At 39.6% G+C, this 23,446-nt stretch overlaps 1 protein-coding gene across 6 annotated transcripts in view; it reads left to right on the forward strand.

The window, feature by feature from the left end:
• The window catches only part of nck1b (NCK adaptor protein 1b), a 156,492-nt gene extending 133,648 nt beyond the window's left edge, over nucleotides 1-22,844 (forward strand). For all 6 annotated transcript variants that reach the window (XM_052017780.1, XM_052017782.1, XM_052017781.1 and 3 more), the window contains 2 exons: nucleotides 19,540-20,252; nucleotides 20,852-22,844. In XM_052017780.1, coding sequence (XP_051873740.1) covers nucleotides 19,540-20,252; nucleotides 20,852-21,046 — 908 coding nt within the window. In that variant the 3' untranslated portion in view covers nucleotides 21,047-22,844. The remainder of the gene's footprint in view (nucleotides 1-19,539; nucleotides 20,253-20,851) is intronic.
• Nucleotides 22,845-23,446: the final 602 nt, after the last annotated feature.

Consider the following 23,446-nt stretch of genomic DNA (forward strand, 5'->3'; position numbering starts at 1 on the left):
CGTCTGATTTTTTTTTGTATCAGGTGGTTTCTTGGTGAATTTGCATTGTGTTTAAGAATATTAACCAAGTTCAATCAAATTCTAATCACAATCCAAACAGGGCCTTCCAATAGGAAATGGCTCATATCCCTACTCACTAATGCATCCCTTCTAAACATGTTCTGTATAGAAATAGCACTCGTATATAGCTTACAAAATCATCATATACCTGTCTTGATATCTTCAATAATTTTTGTAATTGATAGCTGTCCCTTTTAATTCAGGAGAGAGATTTGATTCCTGATTCACAGTAATTATTTGATTAATTGTAATCAATGTGTTGCATTTCCTGTAATATGAAGTCAAAAAAAATCTCAGACACTAATATCATATTTCTTTCTTTAGTTGATTAGTATTCATTAAGGCTGAGGTAATTCCCAGGAAGCTGAGGCATGCTAACGTGCTTGATGTTTAGTGGGGCCTGTGTTCCTAGTGTACATCTCTAGAAGATGAAATGTTTGTTGCACAGATATCCAGTTCTCCCATAGTAGCCCACATTAAAATGATATGGTGTACTAAAAAGCATGAGAATAGCCAATGTTTGCGTGGCCTTTGGCCTTTCATAACAGAAATCAGGATTCTGTGTGACTTGAATTTCTATTGACAAAATAAGCTAACATTATGTTTTTATGTATTTGGCATGTTCAAGACACATTGTAACTTTCTGGTATCGACTGCCGGAGATGTTCTGGGATCTGCAGGCTCACAGGCACTTGAGTGTGAGTGAAGTTTGGGACCATTTAGTTTTTGGGAAATGATCTACCTGCTATTTAGCTGGGCAATATCCCTCCAGACAGGTCCTGTGATTTCTATATTGCGCAAAGGGATGAGATTTTCTTTCATAAAATTCTTTGAGTCCCTTGTTCCATAATCTTTTGGGCTCTTGCCTAACAACCTGACGACATTCAGGATTTCTGCTAATAAGTTATTTGATTGCAGGGTGTATATGTATGGGTAGTTCTGCTGTGATGCTTGTTTCCATAATGCAAATTGATATAATGCATGAATTAGGAAACACTATTTGTATTACACCTGCCAAATTGGTTATAACATGATTTCAATTGGGAATCAGAGAATCACTTAAGAGATGCTTTGGAAATTGACAAGCAGAAAAGAAAGTTCTCTTGGCAGAGAAAACAGTCTTTTGTTGGGGGTGGGGGATAGTGGGCTTGTTGAAGACACGTAACTTTCCTGCAGTATTGAGACACCATGTTTTCTTAAGAACACTGCTTCTAGTTTCACCTTGGGAGGCCATTGGAAATTGACAAGCAATCACTTCCATTAATATTTGTGCAATGGTACTCTATTAAACAATGTAACATGCAGCCTTTAGAATTTTAAGCCTGCAGTAACAAAATAAACTTCAAGCTACTAAAAACACTTCTTTGAAAATCCCACAAGGAAAGTAATTTTGTTATGCAAGTCTGAAAATCTCCAGGCCCTAACCCCCTTTTTGCCCATTGACACAATTGTTTCTGTAACGCATTTTTCTTTAACATGAGGTTTCTTTGGAATGCAGCTATCACGTTACAGCAGAACTACCTGTAGCACCAGATTGGGCAATGGATAGTTATCAAAAGCCAGAGGCCAACTTGATTTTCATATCCAGAGTGATGGCATAGAGCCTCAGCAAGCTGGAAGTCGGTACACCAATAACAACAACAATTTAATTGCAATATTTGGTTTGGATATCCTCATTGCTTGAGAGCAATTTCAATACTTCAATATTGCCTTGATTATAACTGTGTGAATCGGGAATCAAATCACTTTTCTGTATGCATCAACACAAGCAGATTTTGTAAATCATGTGTATTATTTCTATGCAAAACAGCTATGTTTATAATATGAATAAAAGATGCATCATTGAGTAGGGAAGTGAATCATTTCCTGCCTGAAGGTTCTGTTTCAGTTGTGATAACAATTGGTTTGAACTTGGTTAATATTTTCAAACATATTAATTGAGAAGTTCAACCAGGAAAGGAAAACATAAATGTGGCATTTTACTGTTCAAATGTCTTGTAACTGGTGCCCGATTTTATGGTTGTGTATAACAATTATAATTGTGCACTGTTGCTGCCTGATTTCAAATAGATTTGAAGAAAAACATAGGATTTCGGCCTTCAAGTATTCCCAAATAAAGGCCAAAATTCCAAATTAACATCTGTTTGCTTTAACAAAAATGTACAATCAGAACATGCAACTTGAACTTGTATCTGGCAAAGCTGACCATTTGATATGAAACCTTCAACTTGTGCATGCCTCCTGGCAGTTATGACTCATTCAGTTTGTTGTAACTAAGGGTGTATCCTCCCTTTCTTTCATCACATCCCAATCAACTGTGCCATTATAGATACTGGAGGGAACAAATATGCAGCTGTTTGGGGTGAAAAAGTTATTTGTTCAGCTATCTGGAATAAAAAGAATTTTTAAAAATTGCACTGAAAGTATTGGATTTGGTTTAAATTTAAAATGAAGTTCCAGTGTTATTTCTGAAGCAATAACCGAAAAAGTGGTTATAATAGAGAATCTGGATAACAATTTTAAATGTAGTACAAGTAACACTACAACATAGCCTTTTAAATAAGATAATCTGCAAGTAGCCTGGCAGACATGCTGGTGTGTTAATATCCTAATTAGAAGACTTATACTGAATCATTGAGGGCTCTCACTAAAAGTTATTGTTTTGATTGAAGGAAGGAAATAAAGATTTAAAACATAGTGTTTCTTCTATTACTTCCATTGGGTTGATAAATTGTCTGTATATTTTTATGTATATGCCTATTTCTTTCTCCGTATCAAATTGACGAGGTTTTCCATCTAGTACATTGTACTTTATTCAGATGTCTTTATTTACAAACTATTTGACTTGCACTCTTCCAGAAGGAGCCTATATAAAGATGGCAGGAGTAAATGTTGTTGAATCTTTTATTGTCCTAAGCTAAGGAATATCTATCAATTGCACAATTGTTCATCCATCTGCTCTGTGACTGGGTAATCAAAAGTAATTAAGAAGGCATTTTTGTGGTCTCAGAAACTGGAGACTCTGATTCTCCTTCTAGAATTTCTGCACGTTTGCTGTCCATCTTGCAGGCCAAAGGGAATAGTCGAGATGCAGAAAGAAGGTTAAAATGTACATGCTTACCTTGGTAATGAAAAGTTGCAAAATGGGTTGGGTACAAGGCCAATGCACAAAATAAGGGATTCCATCAAAATTTGAGATAATCAGGGAAAAGATTAAGAAATAATACCAAGTTTATTTTAAGAGCTTGTGAATTGTAAGGGAAGTGCAAAGCTGAAAAAGCTCCAGAAATGGAATCTGTTACTCTGCACGGAGTATTGATTGGAACATTGGTTGTGGAAGGAGTGGGCAGAATTTCAAAAGCTAATAAACTGAATTATTGGCAACTGTGGTGATTTGGACATTACTTAAGTGATTACATGCTTGGCATCCTGAAGAGGAAAGGCTGAGAGTTGTAGCAGGATAGTTTTTGACCTGGAAGAACAAAATATACAAATATCACATTATGAACATAAATTGGTTCTAGCATAAATTGATATGGGATTTGTTTATGTATGCATTATTGTTTCTCTTGCAAGTGATTAAGTTTATCAAGCTTTGCAAAGCATGAGCAGAATTAAATGCACAATAATAGTAAATTAAAGTTCCAAATCAGTTTAAAAACTGGGTGCCATTAATAAAACTAGTAATCTAAGCAGTAATTTGTTTTTAAAAATGTTGTGTGCCATTGTAGGTTCTTCTGCCTCCAAATTTCAATTTGTCCTAGACTAAATTACGTTTGGAGAAAAATAAATCTGGTATCAAAGTTCACTACAGCCAAGCCCACTAAATTTAGTTAAGTTATTTCCATGCATACTTTTTAGTTTACTGACTTGCATGATAGTGCAGCACATGAATACACTGATGTCGACATCCTTGAAGTCTGGAAACTTGGGCTGAGGTTTTTTAAGTTTTTTTCCTGTTTGGGAACCATTATAAATGGGGCAATTTCCAACTCTCTTATTTTAACTTGTTCATTAGAAAATCACAGGATCCAACCCAAAATGTGTCTTTATTTGAGCTGTGTACTTCGGGGCAAACGTTGTACAATAACTTGGAGATGTGATCACACAAGTAAATTAAAGAAGCAATGTTATCACTTCACTTCAAGTTAGCTTTTCAATCTCCGAACAGAAATATTTTCCTTAACACTAGTGTCTTTTGATTAGGTCCCCATTTTACTTAAATAGGCAGGTAAAAGTGTTCATCAGTTTATTTTCCCAGTAGATAGGGTAATCAACAAGTCCTCAGACTAATTATTTTGAACTAAAATTCCTTTCACCATTCAGTTATTTTCAGAGATAGCTGGTATGGGTGAGATATAGTAAGAATAGGTATTGTCGATATCTGAAAGAATGGTTGATCTACTAAACCCATCCATTGCTTCCTTGCCTCTAATGAGAAGTAGCAGAAGGAGGCAGGTGAATGGAAAGTAAAAAGGAAAATGTCCAAAAGGGAAGAGTAACGAGAACATCGAACAATACAGCACAGTATGGGCCCTTTGGCCCATGCTGTTGTGCCAACCTATATAAAGCTACTTCATGCCTTCCCTCCTACATAGCCCATAACTCCCCATTTTTATTGCATCCATGTGCCTACCTAAGAGCCTTTTAATGTCCCTATTGTATCAGCTTCTATCACCACCCCTGACAGTGTGTTCCAGGCACCTACCACCCTCTGTGTATTTTTTTTTTAAAGTCTCTGACATTTCTCTCCCACCTTCCCCCCCCCCCCCCCCCCCCCCAAACCATCAAACCCCCAAACTTTCCTCCTCTGACCTTAAACTGGAGTCCTCCAGTATTGGCCATGGCCACCCTGGGGAAAAGGTGTTGGCTGTCCACTCTATTGCTGCCTCTCATGATCTTGTACTCTTCTATCAAGTCCTCTCATCCTGCATTACTCCAAAGAAAAGCCTTAGCTTGCTCAAACTTTCCTCATAAGGCATGTTCTCTAATCCAGGCAGCATCCTGGTAAATCTCCTCTGCACCTTCTCTGAAGCTTCCACATCCTTCCCATAATGAGGCGACCAGAACTGAACACAATGCTTTTAATGTGGTCTAATCAGAGTTTTATAGAGCTGCAACATTACCTTGTGGCTCTTGAATTCAATACCCCGATGAATGAAGGCCAGCACACCATATGCCACCTGAACCACCCTATCAACTTGCGCAGCAACTTTGAGGTATCTATGGACTTAAAGCCCAAGATCCCTCTGTTCCTGCACACTTCTAAGAATCCTGCCATTAACTTTGTACTCTCAAATTTGATCTTCCAAAGTGCATCACTTCACACTTGTCTGATTGAACTCCATCTGCCACTCTTCCACCCAACTCTGTATCCTGTTGTAACCTATCCACAACACCTCCAACCTCTGTGTCATCTGCAAACTTACCAGTCCATCCCTCCACTTCCTCATCTAAGTCATTTGTAAAAATCACCAAAAGCAGGGGTCTCAGAACAAATCCCTGCAGAACACCACTAGTCACGGACTTCCAGGCAGAATACTCTCCATCTACTACCATCCTTAGCCTTCTGTGGGCAAGCCAGTTCTGAATCCATAGAGCCAAGTCTCCATAGATCCCATGCCTCATGACTTTCTGGATGAGCTCACCATGGGGAACCTTATCGAATGCCTTACTAAAGTCCACATACACCATTTCCACTGCTCTACCTTCATCAATTTGTTTTGTTACCTCCTCAACTTAATTAGGCTTATGAGGCATGACCTATCCCTCTCAAAGCCATGCTGACTATCCCTAATAAGACATCACTTCTCCAAATGCTCATAAGTTTTGTCCCGAAGAATCCTCAATAGCTTGCCCACCACTGACATAAGACTCATTGGTCTATAATTCCCAGGATTATCCCTGTTAACTTTCTTGAACAAGGGAACAGCATTTTGCCTACCAATCATCTGGTACCACTACTGTGGCGAGGGAGAACGTAAATATCATTGTCAATGCCCCAGCAATCTCTTCTCTCACTCCCCGTAATAACTGGGGTATATCCTGTCCTGGTGACTTATTGATCCTAATGTTTTTTTTAGAAGCTCCAACATTGCCTCCTTTCTTCACCTCAACGTGCTCCGTCACATTAGCCTGTTCTATGCTGACCTCACATTTGTCAAAGTCTCTCTCCCTAGTGAACGCTGAAGCAAAATATTAGAACTGTAGAACAATACAGCACAATTCAGGCCCTTAGGCCCACCATGTTCTGCCAACCTTCAAACCACTCCTAAGACTATCTAACCCCTTCCTCCCACATATCCCTCTATCTTAAATTCCTCCATATGCTTATCTAACAATCTCTTGAACTTGACCACCGTATCAGCCTCCACCACCACCCCAGGCAGCGCATTCCATGCACCAACCACTCTCTTGGTGAAAAACCTCCCTCTGATGTCTCCCTTGAACTTCCCACCCATTACCTTAAAGCCATGTCCTCTTGTATTGAGCATTGGTGCCCTGGGAAAGAGGTGCTGGCTGTCCACTCCATCTGTTCCTCTCAATATCTTGTATACCTCTATCATGTCTCCCCTCATCCCCCTTCTCTCCAGTGAGTAAATCCCTAGCTCTCTCCTCATAATCCATACTCTCTAATCCAGGCAGCATCCTGGTAAATCTCCTCTGCACCCTTTCCAACACCTCCACATCCTTCCTATAATGAGGTGACCAGAACTGGACACAGTACTCTGTGTGATCTAACCAGAATTTTGTACAGCTGCATCATTACTTTGTGGCTCTTAAACTTGATCCCACGACTTATGAAAGCTAACATCCCGTAAGCTTTCTTAACTACCCTATCCACCTGTGAGGCAACTTTCAGTGACCTGTGGATGTGAACCCCCAGATCACTCTGCTCCTCTACACTGCCCAGAATCTTGCCATTTATCTTGTATTCTGCCTTGGAGTTCGTCCTTTCAAAGTGTACTACCTCACACTTCTTCAGATTAAACTCCATCTGCCACTTGTCAGCCCAGCTCTGCATCCTGTCACAAACCAGCAACAAAAGAAACACACTGAGCATGATTCAGTGTTAAAAACTATTTTATTAATCACTACTTATGATAATACGTAAAATAAAAGCAAAAATGTTAGTATGTTAGTATTCAAAAATGTTAAACCTCGAACGTTAACCCCAAAACTAAACTCTTCGTGTGTGTGTGTGACAAAGTCCAAAACTCCCAGTTCCTGAATGGTTCTTAAAGTTCAGTTCCGCAAGCCATAAGGTGAAACATGAGCAAGGGCTTCTTCAACAACCACCGTTGTCTGAAGATAAGATGTAGATGTAGAAAAACATAGAGAGAGTACATACGAAATCCAAATGTTCCACGACACTCCAGTGTTTACTCGGTAGTGACTTCCTCACCCCGAAAAGCATCCGAACCGTGGTCGTCCACACACAAATACCTGTTTCCTTCTACAGGTCAGCAACAAAGTGAACTCCACCGGATTACTTCCAACTTCCAACTTCCATACATGGATTTCAGTGGCAAACACAGTTATTGTTTCTCATCCATCGATAGAGAAAACAAGCAGGCTGGTGTCTCTCTCCCTTCTCTCTCTCTCCTTCTACTTCTGACCTCTTCAACAACGTCATTACGTCCTTTATCTTCTATTGACGTAAGCACGCCCCACACACACATACACACACACTTTCTATCTTAAAGGGACTTTCACTGAGTCCGTAACACCTCCCACCTAAAAAAAATTTTCCCAAGAAAATTTTAACCGCGCATAGAGTTAGTAATGTTAATGATTATCATGCTACACAACTACAGACTATCAGATTAGTATAGATACATGTTTCCCATTTAACATCGGGAAAGACAATCAGCAATCACATTATCTTTGCCTTTAATGTGAGTTATCATGAGATCAAACTCTTGCAAAATTAAACTCCAGTTTAACAGCCTTCTGTTCTTGTTTTTGACTCGGCTCAGAAACACCAATGGGTTATGATCTGTATACACAGTCAATGGTTTCTGAGCGGTGCAAACATATACACTGAAATGTTGCAAGGCTAAAACAAGCGACAGTAATTCTTTCTCTATGGTGGAATAATTCTTTTGATGCTCATTAAATTTCTTTGAAAAGTAAGCTACAGGATGGTCAATATCATCAAGGTCACCCTTCTGCAACAACACAGCTCCTGCAGCTTCATCACTGGCATCTACTGCTAATGAAAATGGCTTTTCAAAGTCAGGTGTTCTGAGCACAGGATGGTAGCATAAAATGGCTTTCAGCTTTTTAAATGCTTCTTGACAAGAATTTGTCCAAACAAACTTTACTCCCTTCTTCAGAAGATTAGTTAGGGGAAGAGCAATATCAGCAAAATTTTTACAAAATTTTCGATAATATCCAACCATTCCCAAAAATCTTCTAACAGTCCTCGTACCTGTGGGAATAGGGAACTCAGATATTGCTTGAACTTTTGCCTGAACAGGAGCTTGCTTGCCTTGACCTACAACATAACCAAGATACGTCACAGTGGCATGGCCAAATTCACTTTTAGCCAAGTTAACTGTAAGGTTAGCCTTGGAAAGTCTTTCAAACAACCTTTCTAACGCAGAGATGTGATCCTCCCATGTATCATTCCCAGTCACTAAGTCGTCAATGTAGGCATCTGTATGTTTTAACCCATGAATCACTGAATTAATCATTCTTTGAAATGTTGCCGGAGCATTTTTCATTCCAAATGGCAAAACATTGTATTCATACAATCCAGAAGGGGTTACAAAGGCTGAAATTTCCCTTCCTCTTTCTGTTAATGGAACACACCAGTACCCTTTTAATAGGTCAATCTTTGTAAGAAATTTTGCCTTTCCCACTCTGTCTATGCAATCATCCACCCTAGGAATAGGGTAAGCATCTGACTTTGTTACAGCATTCACTTTCCTGTAATCTGTGCAAAATCTAACAGTTCCATCAGGTTTAGGTACAATAACACAGGGCGAACTCCAATTTGAAGTAGAATGTCTAATAATATCATTTTCCAACATGTATTTTATTTCCTGATCAACAAGTTTACTTTTTTCCACATTCATTCGATATGGGTGTTGTTTGATTGGTTTTGCATCCCCAACATCAACATCATGGGTAATTATCGATGTTCTGTTTGGAACATCTGGGAACAGATTTTTAAATTTTAAAATTAATTCTCTCATCTGTTGTTTTTGTGAAACTTGTAAATGGTCCAACTTCGTTTCAAGGTTCTCCAGGATATTTTGGTTTTTTAGTTTTGATGGAACAATATTTGGTCTAAATTGGCCTTCCTCAACATCAACATCAGGCATTCTAGAAACAACCTTTACACCATCCACCAAGGCCACCACTGAATCCCTCTCATAATAAGGTTTTAGCATGTTTACATGACAGAGTTGTGTTTTCTTGCGTCTATCTGGTGTTTTGATTATATATGTTAGATCAGTCACTCGAGATTCAATAACATAGGGTCCAGAAAAACGAGCTTGCAAGGGATTATTTTGGCTAGGGAAAAATACCAACACCTTTTGCCCCACTGCGAATGTCCTAGGCCGAGCACGTCTATCAAAATATGTCTTCATTCTTATCTGGCTTGTTTTCAGATTCTCTCTCGCTAGCTGGCAGACTCTCTCCAACCGAGTTTTAAATTTTTGGACATAGTCCAACAGACTCAAGTGAACTTCCTCATTAACCCATTGCTCTCTTAACAACTCCAAAGGTCCTCTCACCCTATGTCCAAACACAAGCTCAAACGGACTAAATCCTATTGACTCCTGGATCGATTCTCTAACGGCAAACAAAAGTAAATGGATACCTTCGTCCCAATCCTTGGTGTTTTCAAAGCAATAAGTCTTCAGCATATTTTTGAGAGTAGAATGAAATCTCTCCAGAGCTCCTTGAGATTCTGGGTGATATGCAGATGATACAATCTGCTTTGCTCCCAGCTCATAGACTATTTGTTGAAAAATTTTTGACATAAAATTACTACCTTGATCAGATTGGATTTCTTTTGGCAAACCAAACAAGGTAAAAAATTTTACAAGAGCCTTTGACACCGTCTTGGCCTTAATATTTCTAAGGGGTATTGCCTCTGGAAATCTAGAAGTGGCACACATGATGGTTAACAAATACTGATTTCCAGTCTTAGACTTTGGTAATGGACCAACACAGTCCACAATCACCTTCGAAAAGGGTTCACCAAAAGCAGGAATTGGTTTCAAAGGAGCCACAGGGGGTTTTTGATTTGGTTTACCTACCATCTGACATGTGTGGCAGGTTCAACAAAACATCACCACATCTTTTCTCAAACCAGGCCAATAGAATTGTTTCAAGATCTTCCCTACAGTTTTATTCACACCAAAATGACCACCCAAAGGCATACTATGGGCCAGGTTTAAAATCTCATCCCTATAAACTTTTGGAACAACAACCTGATGAATAACTTCCCATTCCTCAGTAACAGGAACATGAGGAGGTCTCCATTTCCTCATTAACACTCCATTTTTGACATAGTATCCAGTCGGCACTTTTTCAGTCTCCTCACATGAGAGAGCTTTTTCTTTCAATTCTGTCAATTCAGGGTCCTTTGTCTGTTCCACCATAAAATCCTTCCTCGACAAAGACAAATCTTTAAATTCAGGCTCACTATAAGGATGTTGATCCTCCAGTGAAGACAGAAAAGTCTCAGATAAGGCATCATAATTTTCTTCCTGTTTAGGACTGTCACAAGGAACTACATCAGACTGCATCGGACTGTCTGTCTTGGCTAATTCTCCAGCTCTAGCTCGAGTCACCGCACATGATGGGTAAACATCTGGATCATCCTCAGACTCATCAATCCTTGGTTTGGTTGTTAATCGTACCACAGGATCACTTTCTCCATTTGCAAGGTCATTTCCCAATAACAAAGAAACTCCTTCCACTGGCAAACTAGGTCTTATCCCTATCTCGACTGGTCCTTCTACGAACTTTGACTTTAAAATCACCCTGTGAAAAGGGACAGACATGGTCTCACCTGTAACGCCTCGTACTAGATTTACTTCACCAGTGTCACTTTCTTCACCAAAATTTAAAACACTGTCCAGCAAGAGAGATTGACTAGCCCCAGTATCTCTAAGAATTTTCACTAGCACCTGGGGTGACTCAACATTCAGTGAAACAAAACCCTCTGATACATACGAACGGAATTCCTTTCTCACCTCCTCCAACTTTTCCGCTTTTACCTCTTGCAAGGACTGATCTTTAATAGCATCTCCTAAACCTTTTTGATTTTTAATTGCCTGAAAGCAAGCATTGGGCCCAGCTTCCTTCTTTTTCTTCAAAAGGGCACAATTAGATATCACGTGGCCAGGTTTCCTACAGTAATAACAAGTACGCTCAACAGGTTTCTCCAGCCCTGGCTTCTTTTCATCTTTTCCTTTTTGATTACCTCCCAATTTAATCTCTGGTTTACCTGGATTGTCTTTGTAACTCTTTTGAAAGGTTTTAGGTTGTCCCCATTTGGATTTATGGGTTAAAGCATAATCATCTGCCAACCTAGCAGTTTCTTGTAAAGTTTCCACTGCCTTTTCATTTAAATATGTTGTTAATTCAGCTGGAACACATCTTTTAAAGTCTTCCACTAGTATCAATTCTGTCAATTTATCATAATCCCCATCTACATTTTTAGCCAGGCACCATCGTTCAAAACATATTCTCTTTCCATTGGCAAATTCCATATAAGTCTGATCTGCAGATTTCCTCAAGTCTCTGAATTTTTGTCTATAAGCCTCAGGAACCAATTCATAGGCCTTCAAAATAGCTTGTTTTACCTTGGTATAATCAGCTGCATCCTCAACAGACAAAGCAGAATAAGCTTTTTGAGCTTTACCTTTAATCACACTCTGTACCATAAGAGCCCATCCTTTCCTTGGCCAGTTTGAACTCACAGCAACCTTTTCAAAATGTTGGAAATACTGATCAACCTGATCTTCTTCAAACGGAGGGACTAATCGAACCTCCCTGCTGGCTGAAAAACCATCATCAGAATCAGATTCCGAACTCCTACGCTTCATTTGTAACTCATGCTGCCTCTTTTTCTCCTCGTTATCCGGCTCCATCCTCTTCAATTCCATCTGCTTCATTGCTAGATCAGCCTCTATCTTCATCTGAGTTATCTTTTGTTCGGCCTCTAATTTCTCTCGTTCGGCCTCTATCTTTAACTGGGTTTGTTCTCGTTCAGCCTCTAATCTCTTTTGCTCTCGTTCAGCTTCTAATTTATTTTGCTCTCGTTCAGCCTCTATCTTTAACTGGGTTTGCTGTCGTTCAGCTTCTATCTTTGCCAGCTGCACCTGTGCCTCAGAAATTGCTATTTCACTGCCAGGAAACTGTTTTAACACTTCCTTCTCAAACACCTTCTTTTCCACATAATGGCCAGCTATCAGTCTCTGAATATCTGCCTTTCTCATAGACTGCTTTACTTCTGTAAGGTTTAGCCTTGTAGCAATCTTTATCAAATCATCCTTTTTCGCCACCTCCAATCCCTTTTGGGTTGGTGACTCCAAAAATGCCTTAATATCCATTGCTGCTGGTTTCCACACACACAAGCCAATTAAAAAGAATTTGGATTGAATCCCGAACAAATCTTGTCAATCTGGGGAACGATCCCAGACGACACTCGTTAACCTTGGGAACTATCCCGGACGAGCCCCCAATTTTGTCACAAACCAGCAACAAAAGAAACACACTGAGCATGATTCAGTGTTAAAAACTATTTTATTAATCACTACTTATGATAATACGTAAAATAAAAGCAAAAATGTTAGTATGTTAGTATTCAAAAATGTTAAACCTCGAACGTTAACCCCAAAACTAAACTCTTCGTGTGTGTGTGTGACAAAGTCCAAAACTCCCAGTTCCTGAATGGTTCTTAAAGTTCAGTTCCGCAAGCCATAAGGTGAAACATGAGCAAGGGCTTCTTCAACAACCACCGTTGTCTGAAGATAAGATGTAGATGTAGAAAAACATAGAGAGAGTACATACGAAATCCAAATGTTCCACGACACTCCAGTGTTTACTCGGTAGTGACTTCCTCACCCCGAAAAGCATCCGAACCGTGGTCGTCCACACACAAATACCTGTTTCCTTCTACAGGTCAGCAACAAAGTGAACTCCACCGGATTACTTCCAACTTCCAACTTCCATACATGGATTTCAGTGGCAAACACAGTTATTGTTTCTCATCCATCGATAGAGAAAACAAGCAGGCTGGTGTCTCTCTCCTTTCTCTCTCTCTCCTTCTTCTTCTGACCTCTTCAACAACGTCATTACGTCCTTTATCTTCTATTGACGTAAGCACGCCCCACACACACATACACACACACTCTCTATCTTAAAGGGACTTTCACTGAGTCCGTAACAATCCTATCAATATCCCTCTGTAAGCTTTGACAGCCCTCCACACTATTCACAGCACCATTGATCTCTGTGTCATCTGCAAACTTGCTAACCCACCCTTCCACCCCTCATCTAAGTCATTAATAAATATCACAAACAGTAGAGGTCCCAGAACCAAACCTTATGGGACACAACTAGTCACAGCCCTCCAATCCGAATGCACTCCCTCCACCACGACCCTCTGCTTTCTACAGGCAAGCCAATTCTGAATCCACACGGCCAAGCCTCCCTGGATCCCTTGGCCTCTGACCTTCAGAAGAAGCCTACCATGCGGAACCTTGTCAAACGCCTTACTAAAATCCATGTAGACCACATCTACTGCATTACCCTCATCAATCTTCCTGGTCACCTCCTCAAAGAACCCTATCAGGCTTGTGAGGCAAGATCTTCCCTTCACAAATCCATGCTGGTTGTCCCTCATCAATCCATGATTCTCTAAATGATCATAGATCCTATCTCTTAGAATCCTTTCTAGCAGCTTACCCACCACAGACGTAAGGCTCAATGGTCTGTAATTCCCTGGACCATCCCTACTACGTTTTTTGAATAAGGGGACAACATTCTCCACCCTCCAATCCTCTGGTACCATCCCCGTGGACAACGAGGACTCAAAGATCCTAGCCAACGGTTCAGCAATCTCCTCCCTCGCCTCACGAAGCAGCCTGGGGAATATTCCGTCAGGCCCCGGGGACTTATCTGTCCTAATATTTTCTAACAGCTCCAATACATCCTCTCTCTTGATATCTACATACTCTAGAACACTACCCTTACCAACACTGTGCTCAGCGTCATCAAGACCCCTCTCCTTGGTGAATGCTGAAGAGAAATATTCATTGAGAACCTCACCCACTTCCATAGCTTCCAGGCACATCTTCCCACATTTGTCTTTAATTGGACCTACCTTTACTCTAGCCATCCTTCTGCTCTTCACGTACGAGTAAAAAGCCTTGGGATTCTACTTAACCCTACTCGCTCTCAGCCCCTTCTTAAGTTCTCTCCTTGCCACTCTATATTCCTCACGAGCCCTGTCTGATTCTTGCTGCTTACACCTTATGTATGCTGCCTTCTTCCTAACTAGTTGTTCCACCTCTCTTGTCACTCATGGTTTCTTCACCCTGCCATTCCTTCTCTGCCTCACCGGGACAAACTTATCCCTAACATGCTGCAAGAGATCCCTGAACATCGACCACATCTCCATAGTACATTTCCCTTCAAAACTGTCACCCCAATTCACACTCTCAAGTTCTCGCCTTATAGCTTCATAATTCGCCTTTCCCCAATTAAATATCCTGTCCTCTTTGCTCCGATCCCTGTCCATGACAATGCTAAAGGTTATGGAGCAGTGGTTACTGTCCCCCAAATGCCCACGGACCGATAGATCTGTCACCTGACCCAATTCATTACCTAAAACTAGATCTAATATGGCATTCCCTCTAGTTGGCCTGTCAATGTACTGTGACAAGAATCTGTCCTAGACACACTTAACAAACTCTGCCCCGTCTAAACCTTTGGCACTAAGCAGGTGCCAATCCATATTTGGGAAGTTGAAGCCTCCCACGATAATAACCCTGTTATTTTTCCATCTTTCCAAAATCTGCCTCCCAATCTGCTCCCCAGTATCCCTACTGCTACCGAGGGTCCTATAGGATACTCCCAGTAGAGTAACTGCTCCTTTCTTGTTCCTCACTTCCACCCATATTAACTCTAGAGAGGATCCTTCTATATTATCTACCCTTTCTGCAGCTGTAATAGTGTCCCTGATCAGTATTGCCACCCCTCCTCCTCTTCTTCCCCCCCCCCCCATCCCTTTTAAAACATTGAAGACCAGGAATATTCAATATCCATTCCTGCCCTGATGTCAGCCATGTCTCTGTGATAGCCACAATATCGTAGTCCCATGTACTTATCCAAGCTCTCAGTTCATCTCCCTTATTCCTGATGCTTCTTGCATTTAAGTAAATGCACTTTAGCCCATCTGCCTTACTACTTTTATACCCTGTACTCTGCTTCTCCTTCCTCAAAGCCTCTCTACCTGTTAGATCTGACTTTTCCCCATTCCCTTCTTCCTCTGACCTACTCCTCTGGTTCCCATCCCCTTCACAAACTAGTTTAAACCCTTCTGAACCACCATCAAATATTCATCAAAGACTTACCCTACCTCCTCCCCCTCCAGGCACATTTCCCCCGTTATCCCTGAGCGGTCCTACCCTCACTCTTGTCATCCTCCTGTTCTTCGTGTACGTGTGGAATGCCTTAGTGAGAAGGACTAAGGAAAACCCCAAGGCCTACTTGTGTCCCCTTCTAGCTCTCCTAAGTCCCTCCTTAAGCTCCTTCTTGGCAACCTTATAATTCTCAAGAGCCCTGCATGATTTTTGCTTCCTTCTTCCTCTTGACTAAATGTTTCACCTCTCTTCTCAACCATGGTCCCTTTTATCCAATCATCCTTTCCCCGTCTCAGTGGGACAAACCTATCCAGAACCCTATGCAAGTATTCCCTATACAGCTTCCACATTTCTGCTGTGCATTTCCCTGAGAACATTTATTCCCAATTTGTGCTTTTAAGTTCCTGCCTAAAACCAATGTAATTAGCACTCCCCCAATTAAATACTTTCCCATATTGTCTGTTCCTGTCCTTGTCCATAACTATACTAAAGGTCAAGGAGTTTGCTCACCCACCAAGAGGTCTGTCACCTGACCAGGTTCATTGACTGGTACTAGATCCAGTATGGCCTTTCCTCTCGTTGGCCTGTCCACAGACTGTGTCAGGAATCCTTCCTGGACACACCTAACAAATTCTGCCCCATCTAAACCTTATGCACAAAGGAAGTGCCAATCAATATTAGGGAAGTTGAAATCACACATGGCAACAAGTCTATTATTTTTGCACCTTTCTAAAATCTGCCTACATATTTGCTCCTCACTGTCCTGGTGGCTATTTGGGGGGACTGTAGAATAGTCCCAATAGAGTGATCGCTCCTTTTCTGTTTCTGACTTCCACCCACACTGACTCTGTAGATGATCCCTCCACGACATCATCCCTTTCTGCAGCTGTGATACTATCCCTGATTAGCAATGCTACTTCTCCTCTTTCCCCCCCCCCCCCCCTTTTTTTTAAACTTACCTCACTATCTCTTTTGCAATATTTAAACCCTGGAACATCAAGGAGCCAATTCTGCCCTGTAACAGTCAAGTCTCTGTAATGGCCGCAACATCACAATTTCATGTGCTGATCCATGCTCTTAGGTTCATCACCTTCATTCTTAATACTTCACATTAAAGTAAACACATTTCAACCCAACTATCTGACTGCATTTATGCCCTATCCACTGCCTATCCTCCTTCACTATCTCTTTGCGCATTGCATCTACCTTTACACTAGGTGCTCCATCATCTGACCTAACACTTTGGTTTCCATCCCCCTGCCAACCTAGTTTAGACCCTCCCCAACAGCTCTCATGAACCTGCCTACAAGGACATTGGTCCCTTTCGAGTTCGGATGTAATCTATCCCTTTTGTACATGTCACATCTTCCCCGGAAGAGATCCCAGTGATCCACAAATCTAAAACCCTGCCCCCTGTGCCAACTGTCACTCATTTGTCTGCCATATCTTCCTATTCTTACCCACACTGGTGCATGGCACAGGCAGAAATCCAGAGAGTACCACCCTTGAGGTCCTGTTTTTAGCTTCCTTCCTAACTCCCTTTATTCCCTCTTCAGGACCTCGTCCCTTTTCCTATTTATGTCATTGTTGGGAAAGAAGTAGTGTAAGTACATGAGCATATTCCTTCAATTATTATAATTATTTTTCACTTGTACCAATTTTATGTTGAGCTGAGAAACTCTGTGTTGGCTTTTTGGCTGTCTCTTCCATGAAGTTCAGTGCCTGTGCCTTAGCTAATTTATTAGTCCAAAAGCCAATCTCATCCCGTTAAACTAGTAATCTCTGATATTCACTTCACTTTTGAACCATTTTGAAGAAAGGATCCAAACTTACAAGGGAATGTCAGCATAAATCCATGCAACTCCCAAAATTTCTATGCGTAAACCCAAACAACTTTCATGCAATCACACAAGTCATGAAGCTGCAGCAGCATTTTGCCACTTCCAACAATTCAAAATACACTCCATCACTGGACTTCAGAAGGATTTCTAGAACGGGAATTCAAACAGGAATAATAAACCAATACCAATGTTGTTATTTCCCCAGTTTGACAGTTTTTGACTTGGTTAAGCCAAGTAATTTAGCTGCCATCCAGAATTTTTTTTTTTGGTAAATTGATTTGTTCCATGCCCCATTTCTCTCCCAACCCACCAATCTTCAGTCACATTATGACCCAAAAGGCTCTGTTGATGTGAAAGACCTCAGCATTAGAGATCAAGCCAGCTTTGAATTGTGTGTCTCCAGTGGAGGCATCCCTCAAGATGCCACAACTTTGGTCAGTGACTAGAGCAGGCAGCTCACCATTGACCACAAATTAATGGATTTTCCTCAATCTTCAACCTGTACTATTGTTATATCATATTTCTTGAGGATGCAATCTGTCCGTCCTTTCTTCAAAATAATGAAAGTTACTATTCTCATTTAGCAATTGCCAGAGTTTTAAGGTAAATTTCTGATTTTTCAGAAATAAATGAATTCCCACTAAGGCAAAGCATGAAGTGATTTGGATTTCTTGCTATATCGAATAGGCTTTCTTACAAATATGAAAGTTTTATTTTTAGTAGGATGAGCAGTTTGTGAGTGGCCATTATTAACTTCCTGCCAAGTGTGGTGAGGATTTGGACACACAACTAATGTTTTATACCAATGGAGGGAATTTGGGAGCTCATTATCTGGGTGGTTATGTATGTGAGGTTGGAAATTCTATGATGATCGAACTGTTTTCTCCACTAGGATATCATTCTGTTAGTATAGTTGAAAATACCTCATTAAAGTACCAACAACAAGGAATTTTCTCTTTACTGATTTTATTCAAGGTCATCTCAATCTTAAAAGTAACTGAAATTCACTCAAGCGCACACACCATGAACTTATTTTTTTGTGCATAATGAATTGTATGACAGGTATCACTGGTGTATACTGCTGAGTCTTTGAGTCCTTAGTTGCAAAACAAATCTGCTGAGTTTGAAATGACCATATTATCTGAATGTACTTCATCAGTTGAAAGTGCCACTGTTTATTAATAAATTTTTGTAATACCAAGTGTACTTAGTGGATGGTAAAGATAATTGCCGTCTATGTTGTTATGCTCCAAAGGGGTGCTATATTAATGCAAGTAAAATGGACCTGGATTTGGCAGGTAAAAATAATCATGACGCTATCCATTATTTTAGCACAAATTAGGCAACAGCATATATAATTAAAAGCAAGAATTCTCAAGTTGTTGTTTGAGTTGTCCTGCTACTCTAGGAACTTCGCTGTGTTACTATTTCCTGAGAGACTTGGAGTTGAAATACATGGGAAGGCATGTCACTGCTGTCCTTGTATGGTAAATCCATACTAAACAAAGGAGAAGTAGGGAATTTTTTTTTAGTTTAGTTTAAGTGAAGTCTTAATAGCTGTCAATCAAGCTTTCTGGCCCTGAAAATTAACATTTACAAGTCTGGAATTGCCCTCAGATTTTAATTATTGTTGGACATAATTTTAAAATTTCAATTTCTTTACTTTCTACACACTGTTTTGAATTGAATTCACTCATTCAATCTAATTCTGTATGTTCTGCCCATAAATGATTCATTCTAATCAGTTGAGGATATGACCACTTCTGTCACAGATCCATGAAAAGAATACTTTGTTACAATATTTCCAGTTCGGTTTGAACCATTTTAGGATTTTTAAATTTGAAACTGGGCATTACTTGCAAACAAGTGTTTATATCCACGTGTGAATGCAGTTGACATGTCTTGAACTGTTTTTGAATCTCCCTTCTGTGTATACACCATTGCTTTGCAGTCATGTTTGATATGCATGATTTTATTCTTGGGTTTGGTGCAATAATACTTTCTCTCTTTTTGTTTTACAGGAATCGGAAAAGTGAAGCGGAAACCAAGCATTCGAGACACAGCGTCCAATGCAGATAATGATGGTTATGCTGACAATGGTGAACGTCTGTATGACTTGAATGCTCCTGCTTATGTGAAATTCAACTACACAGCAGAGAGAGATGATGAGCTTTCATTGGTTAAAGGGACCAAAGTTACTGTCATGGAAAAATGCAGCGATGGATGGTGGAGGGGTAGTTACAATGGACAAACTGGTTGGTTTCCTTCAAATTATGTTATGGAGGAACCAGAGGGCACAACTATAGAACCTGTGGGCTCATTAACAGAGAGACTAGCAGTTGTAATCAATGCACATAATGCTAAAGTACTGCATGTTGTGCAGGCTCTCTACCCATTCAGTTCTTCAAATGAGGAGGAGCTTAATTTCGAGAAGGGCGAGGTGATGGATGTTATTGAGAAACCAGAAAATGATCCAGAATGGTGGAAATGCAGGAAAGCTGATGGGCAAGTGGGACTGGTACCGAAGAACTATGTGAATACTATACCGACATCACCACCAGCCAATAGTATTGGTCCAACACCACCTCGATGTGATTATATAGGAGCAGCAACTACTGGCAGGTTTGCTGGTAGTCCATGGTATTATGGAAAGATTACAAGGCACCAAGGAGAAATGGCTCTGAATGAAAGAGGAGTTGATGGAGATTTCATAATTCGAGACAGCGAGTCATCAGTGAGTAATGGATTAGCCAATCCTTGAATTCTGATCGTTTTCCAAATCATAATATTCCAATAATCCTACTTCAATTACTATGTAATCACTTTTGTATTTTGATCAGAAGCTGATTGCAAAGGACAATAAGGCTTTGCTGTGTTTGCATAAATAGTTTGGTACCCAGATTTGAGGATTGCTGGCTGTATCTGGATTTATTGGCATTTTACTAGATTACATTAAGATACCAGTGCACAGAATATAGTTTATAATTCAAGCACACTGCATCCTTTCTTTTCCATTCCCAACTTGGAATACTTTTGTAATAGTACTGGCACTTTTTGTTTCCTCTCTGTGAATTGAACCATGACAACAAAATGATTCCTGACTGTAATCTTGATAATTTGGGTAGGAAAGTTTAGGTTTATTTTTAAAGTAAGCAATCGTCAGTGAAAGTAGGAACTTGGACTGATTATTGAATTTTATTTTGTCTCGATTATTATTTAATGGTAATCAGTGATGTGATTATGTCTGCAGTGTGTAATACAAGATGGGAGCCAATTATCAGAACATACATATTTAAAAAGGCTAATCAAGTTTGCTTTTCACTTCTTTCACAGCCCAATGATTTCTCTGTGTCCTTGAAGGCCCAAAATAAAAATAAGCACTTCAAGGTACAGTTGAAGCAAGGCCTCTACTGCATTGGACAACGAAAGTTTGACAGCATGGAAGATTTAGTGGAACATTACAAAAAGGCGCCAATTTTCACAAGTGAACATGGAGAGAAATTGTTTTTGGTTAAGCCTTTATCTTAATGGAGGAGGGAAAGATCCATCGAACTGGATTGTTCCTTGCAGTTCAAAAAAAACAGTGGCGGCAAGGAAAATCATAATTTCAGATTTAATGGCAATAATGACCTAAAACAACAGATCAGCTTTTAATTTTTCAGTTTTAACCATTGTCCCAGTTGGATTGTACTGCTGTTTAATTTTCAATTGCTTTTCTTGTTTGTAAAAAAAAATTTTTGTGCCTTGCTTTGGTAGAGCTACTCATTGTGAATATACTGCCTACAGTTGTCATTTATCAGCAGTTGCTTCTAATTTCTCCAATGATCTTAAATCTTTTTATATTCTACCTACTAAATGGCAGCAACCTGTTTAATTCTCATTGCAGATCTTTGATTATTTCTGTGCTTTAGACCTTGTTGACTAGATTGTAATGTGTGAGACGTGAGGTTTTGTGCATGGTGCAATTGGAGTACTCATTTGCCTTTTCTCAGTTATTTATGAGTAATATAAATCAGCTGTGTTTTAATTGGATTGGAGTTCTTGGGTGCAGGTTGCATCAGAATAAAAGCTATAAAATGTGGACGTACCAGATTTTGCCTTACACTCTTTCAAACCAAAGGCTGTGTATAACTACTGTAATGAAGTTACAGTTAAATCACACTTTGGTAGGTCCTGCATTGGTGTGTGACTTCAGTAATATCTTAAACCATTTAATATTTGTTTTGGCTCTATTAAACTCCCTGGTTATTTGCAACAGAACTGCTTTGAATAGTTCTGCCATGGTTGATAACTTTAAAATAAAGTCAGTTTTCTTTTATAATTGTTCATATTAGGGATACGCAATGTATTATGTTGATAACCTTGTCATACAGTTGTAAAGAATAATACCATTTAACAGATATTCTGCTGTCGCTGATGATATCAAATTTTTGTTTGTCACAAATCAGTGCATTTGCATATCTGTAGATCCCTGCACCTGTAATTGTATATAGGCCACTCTATGTTGTGCATCCTGGTCAATGTAGGTAAACTGATGTGGGGAGAGGGAGCGATTCAACACAGTCAATTACTCAGACATGACTATGATAACACAACTTGTGTACTACACAGATCACTTTATAGCATCACTTGGAAAGCTATGTCTGAGTTGTCAGGAATTTGAATGATATTATTTATCTTTAATTTATATTTCAAGCTCACCCCATGATTATTGAATTAACTGAAAGCAGTAGTATGTATTTGTACTGTTTTATGATGTCGTTAATACCGGAAATTATACCGAAGGGTCCAGGAGAAAAATGTTGTACTTTGTCTTGTGTAACTTAAAGACCAGAGGTCAGAATCTTGTTGGAAGTACAGATGAAGAGAAGTGATAGAGCAGCAAGTGCTGACACTAATTTCTAAAGCATTGGTTCTTCGATAGGTAATTCAAGGGAACCCATAATGAGAGTTGTTGGATCATATTTTTATATATTGAATTTTAGTCAACCAAAGAGTTTCTGATCCCTGGTCTTTTGATGTTCATTATTGTTGTAATCCTGTTGAGAAAAATTGTTACGTATAAAGTGGTGTTTGGGTATATAAACTCAAGACCATTTGCATATCATTTCTAATCCACCTTTTTGTATTGAAATTGCTTTATCATATGCATATATCCCTCTTTTAAATGTTGAAAATAACTGTTAAAGCTTAAGATACTGTGAAGTCCAATTATTTTTTTTGCTGTTCAGTGCAGCAAATATCCTACATGCTTTTGGCAACTTATTTCTAAGTATGATTGTTCAGTTACTATAAAATCCAATAAAGTTTCTAAGCCATCTCCTAATATTATAGTTTCTGATACTTTCCTGAATTTATATTAGACTCGTTAGCTTTAACTTTTTAATGCCATGTCAATGCATACGTGAAAAACGTATATGAATTAAGGGCATTGATAGACATGGAAGTATTGATACATTTATTATGGAAATGTGACTGGATTAACAATGTCTCTGATTACGGGGTTATCAGATGAACAAGAGAGGGAAATAGAAAAAGTGGGGCAGTAGCCCCTGGTGAGAAGGAATCGTTCGTTAGTATGAATGTGGCTCTATAGGATAAATTAAAAAGCGAACAAAGGCAGTGACGTTGTTGGGAATGCACTCTAGAATTCTAAACTAACCAAGGGAGAGAAATGTGCTCTTAGTGTGGACAATAACGTTAGGAGATTTCAAGTAACTTGGGATACAGTCAATGTTAAAGGTGTAGATGGCACAATTTCTGAATTGGAATTGAGGAGAATTTTTGAGCCAGTATATAACAAGCCCAACAAGAGGTGGAGAATTCTTGATCTAGTTTTGAAAAAGGAAGTTGGGTAGGCGGAAGAAGTGTCAATAGGGGAGCATTTTTGTGCTAGTGATCATATTTCAATTAGACTTAACACCGTTA

Source organism: Pristis pectinata, chromosome 6, assembly GCF_009764475.1.
Source record: "Pristis pectinata isolate sPriPec2 chromosome 6, sPriPec2.1.pri, whole genome shotgun sequence".
Taxonomy (NCBI): domain Eukaryota; kingdom Metazoa; phylum Chordata; class Chondrichthyes; order Rhinopristiformes; family Pristidae; genus Pristis; species Pristis pectinata.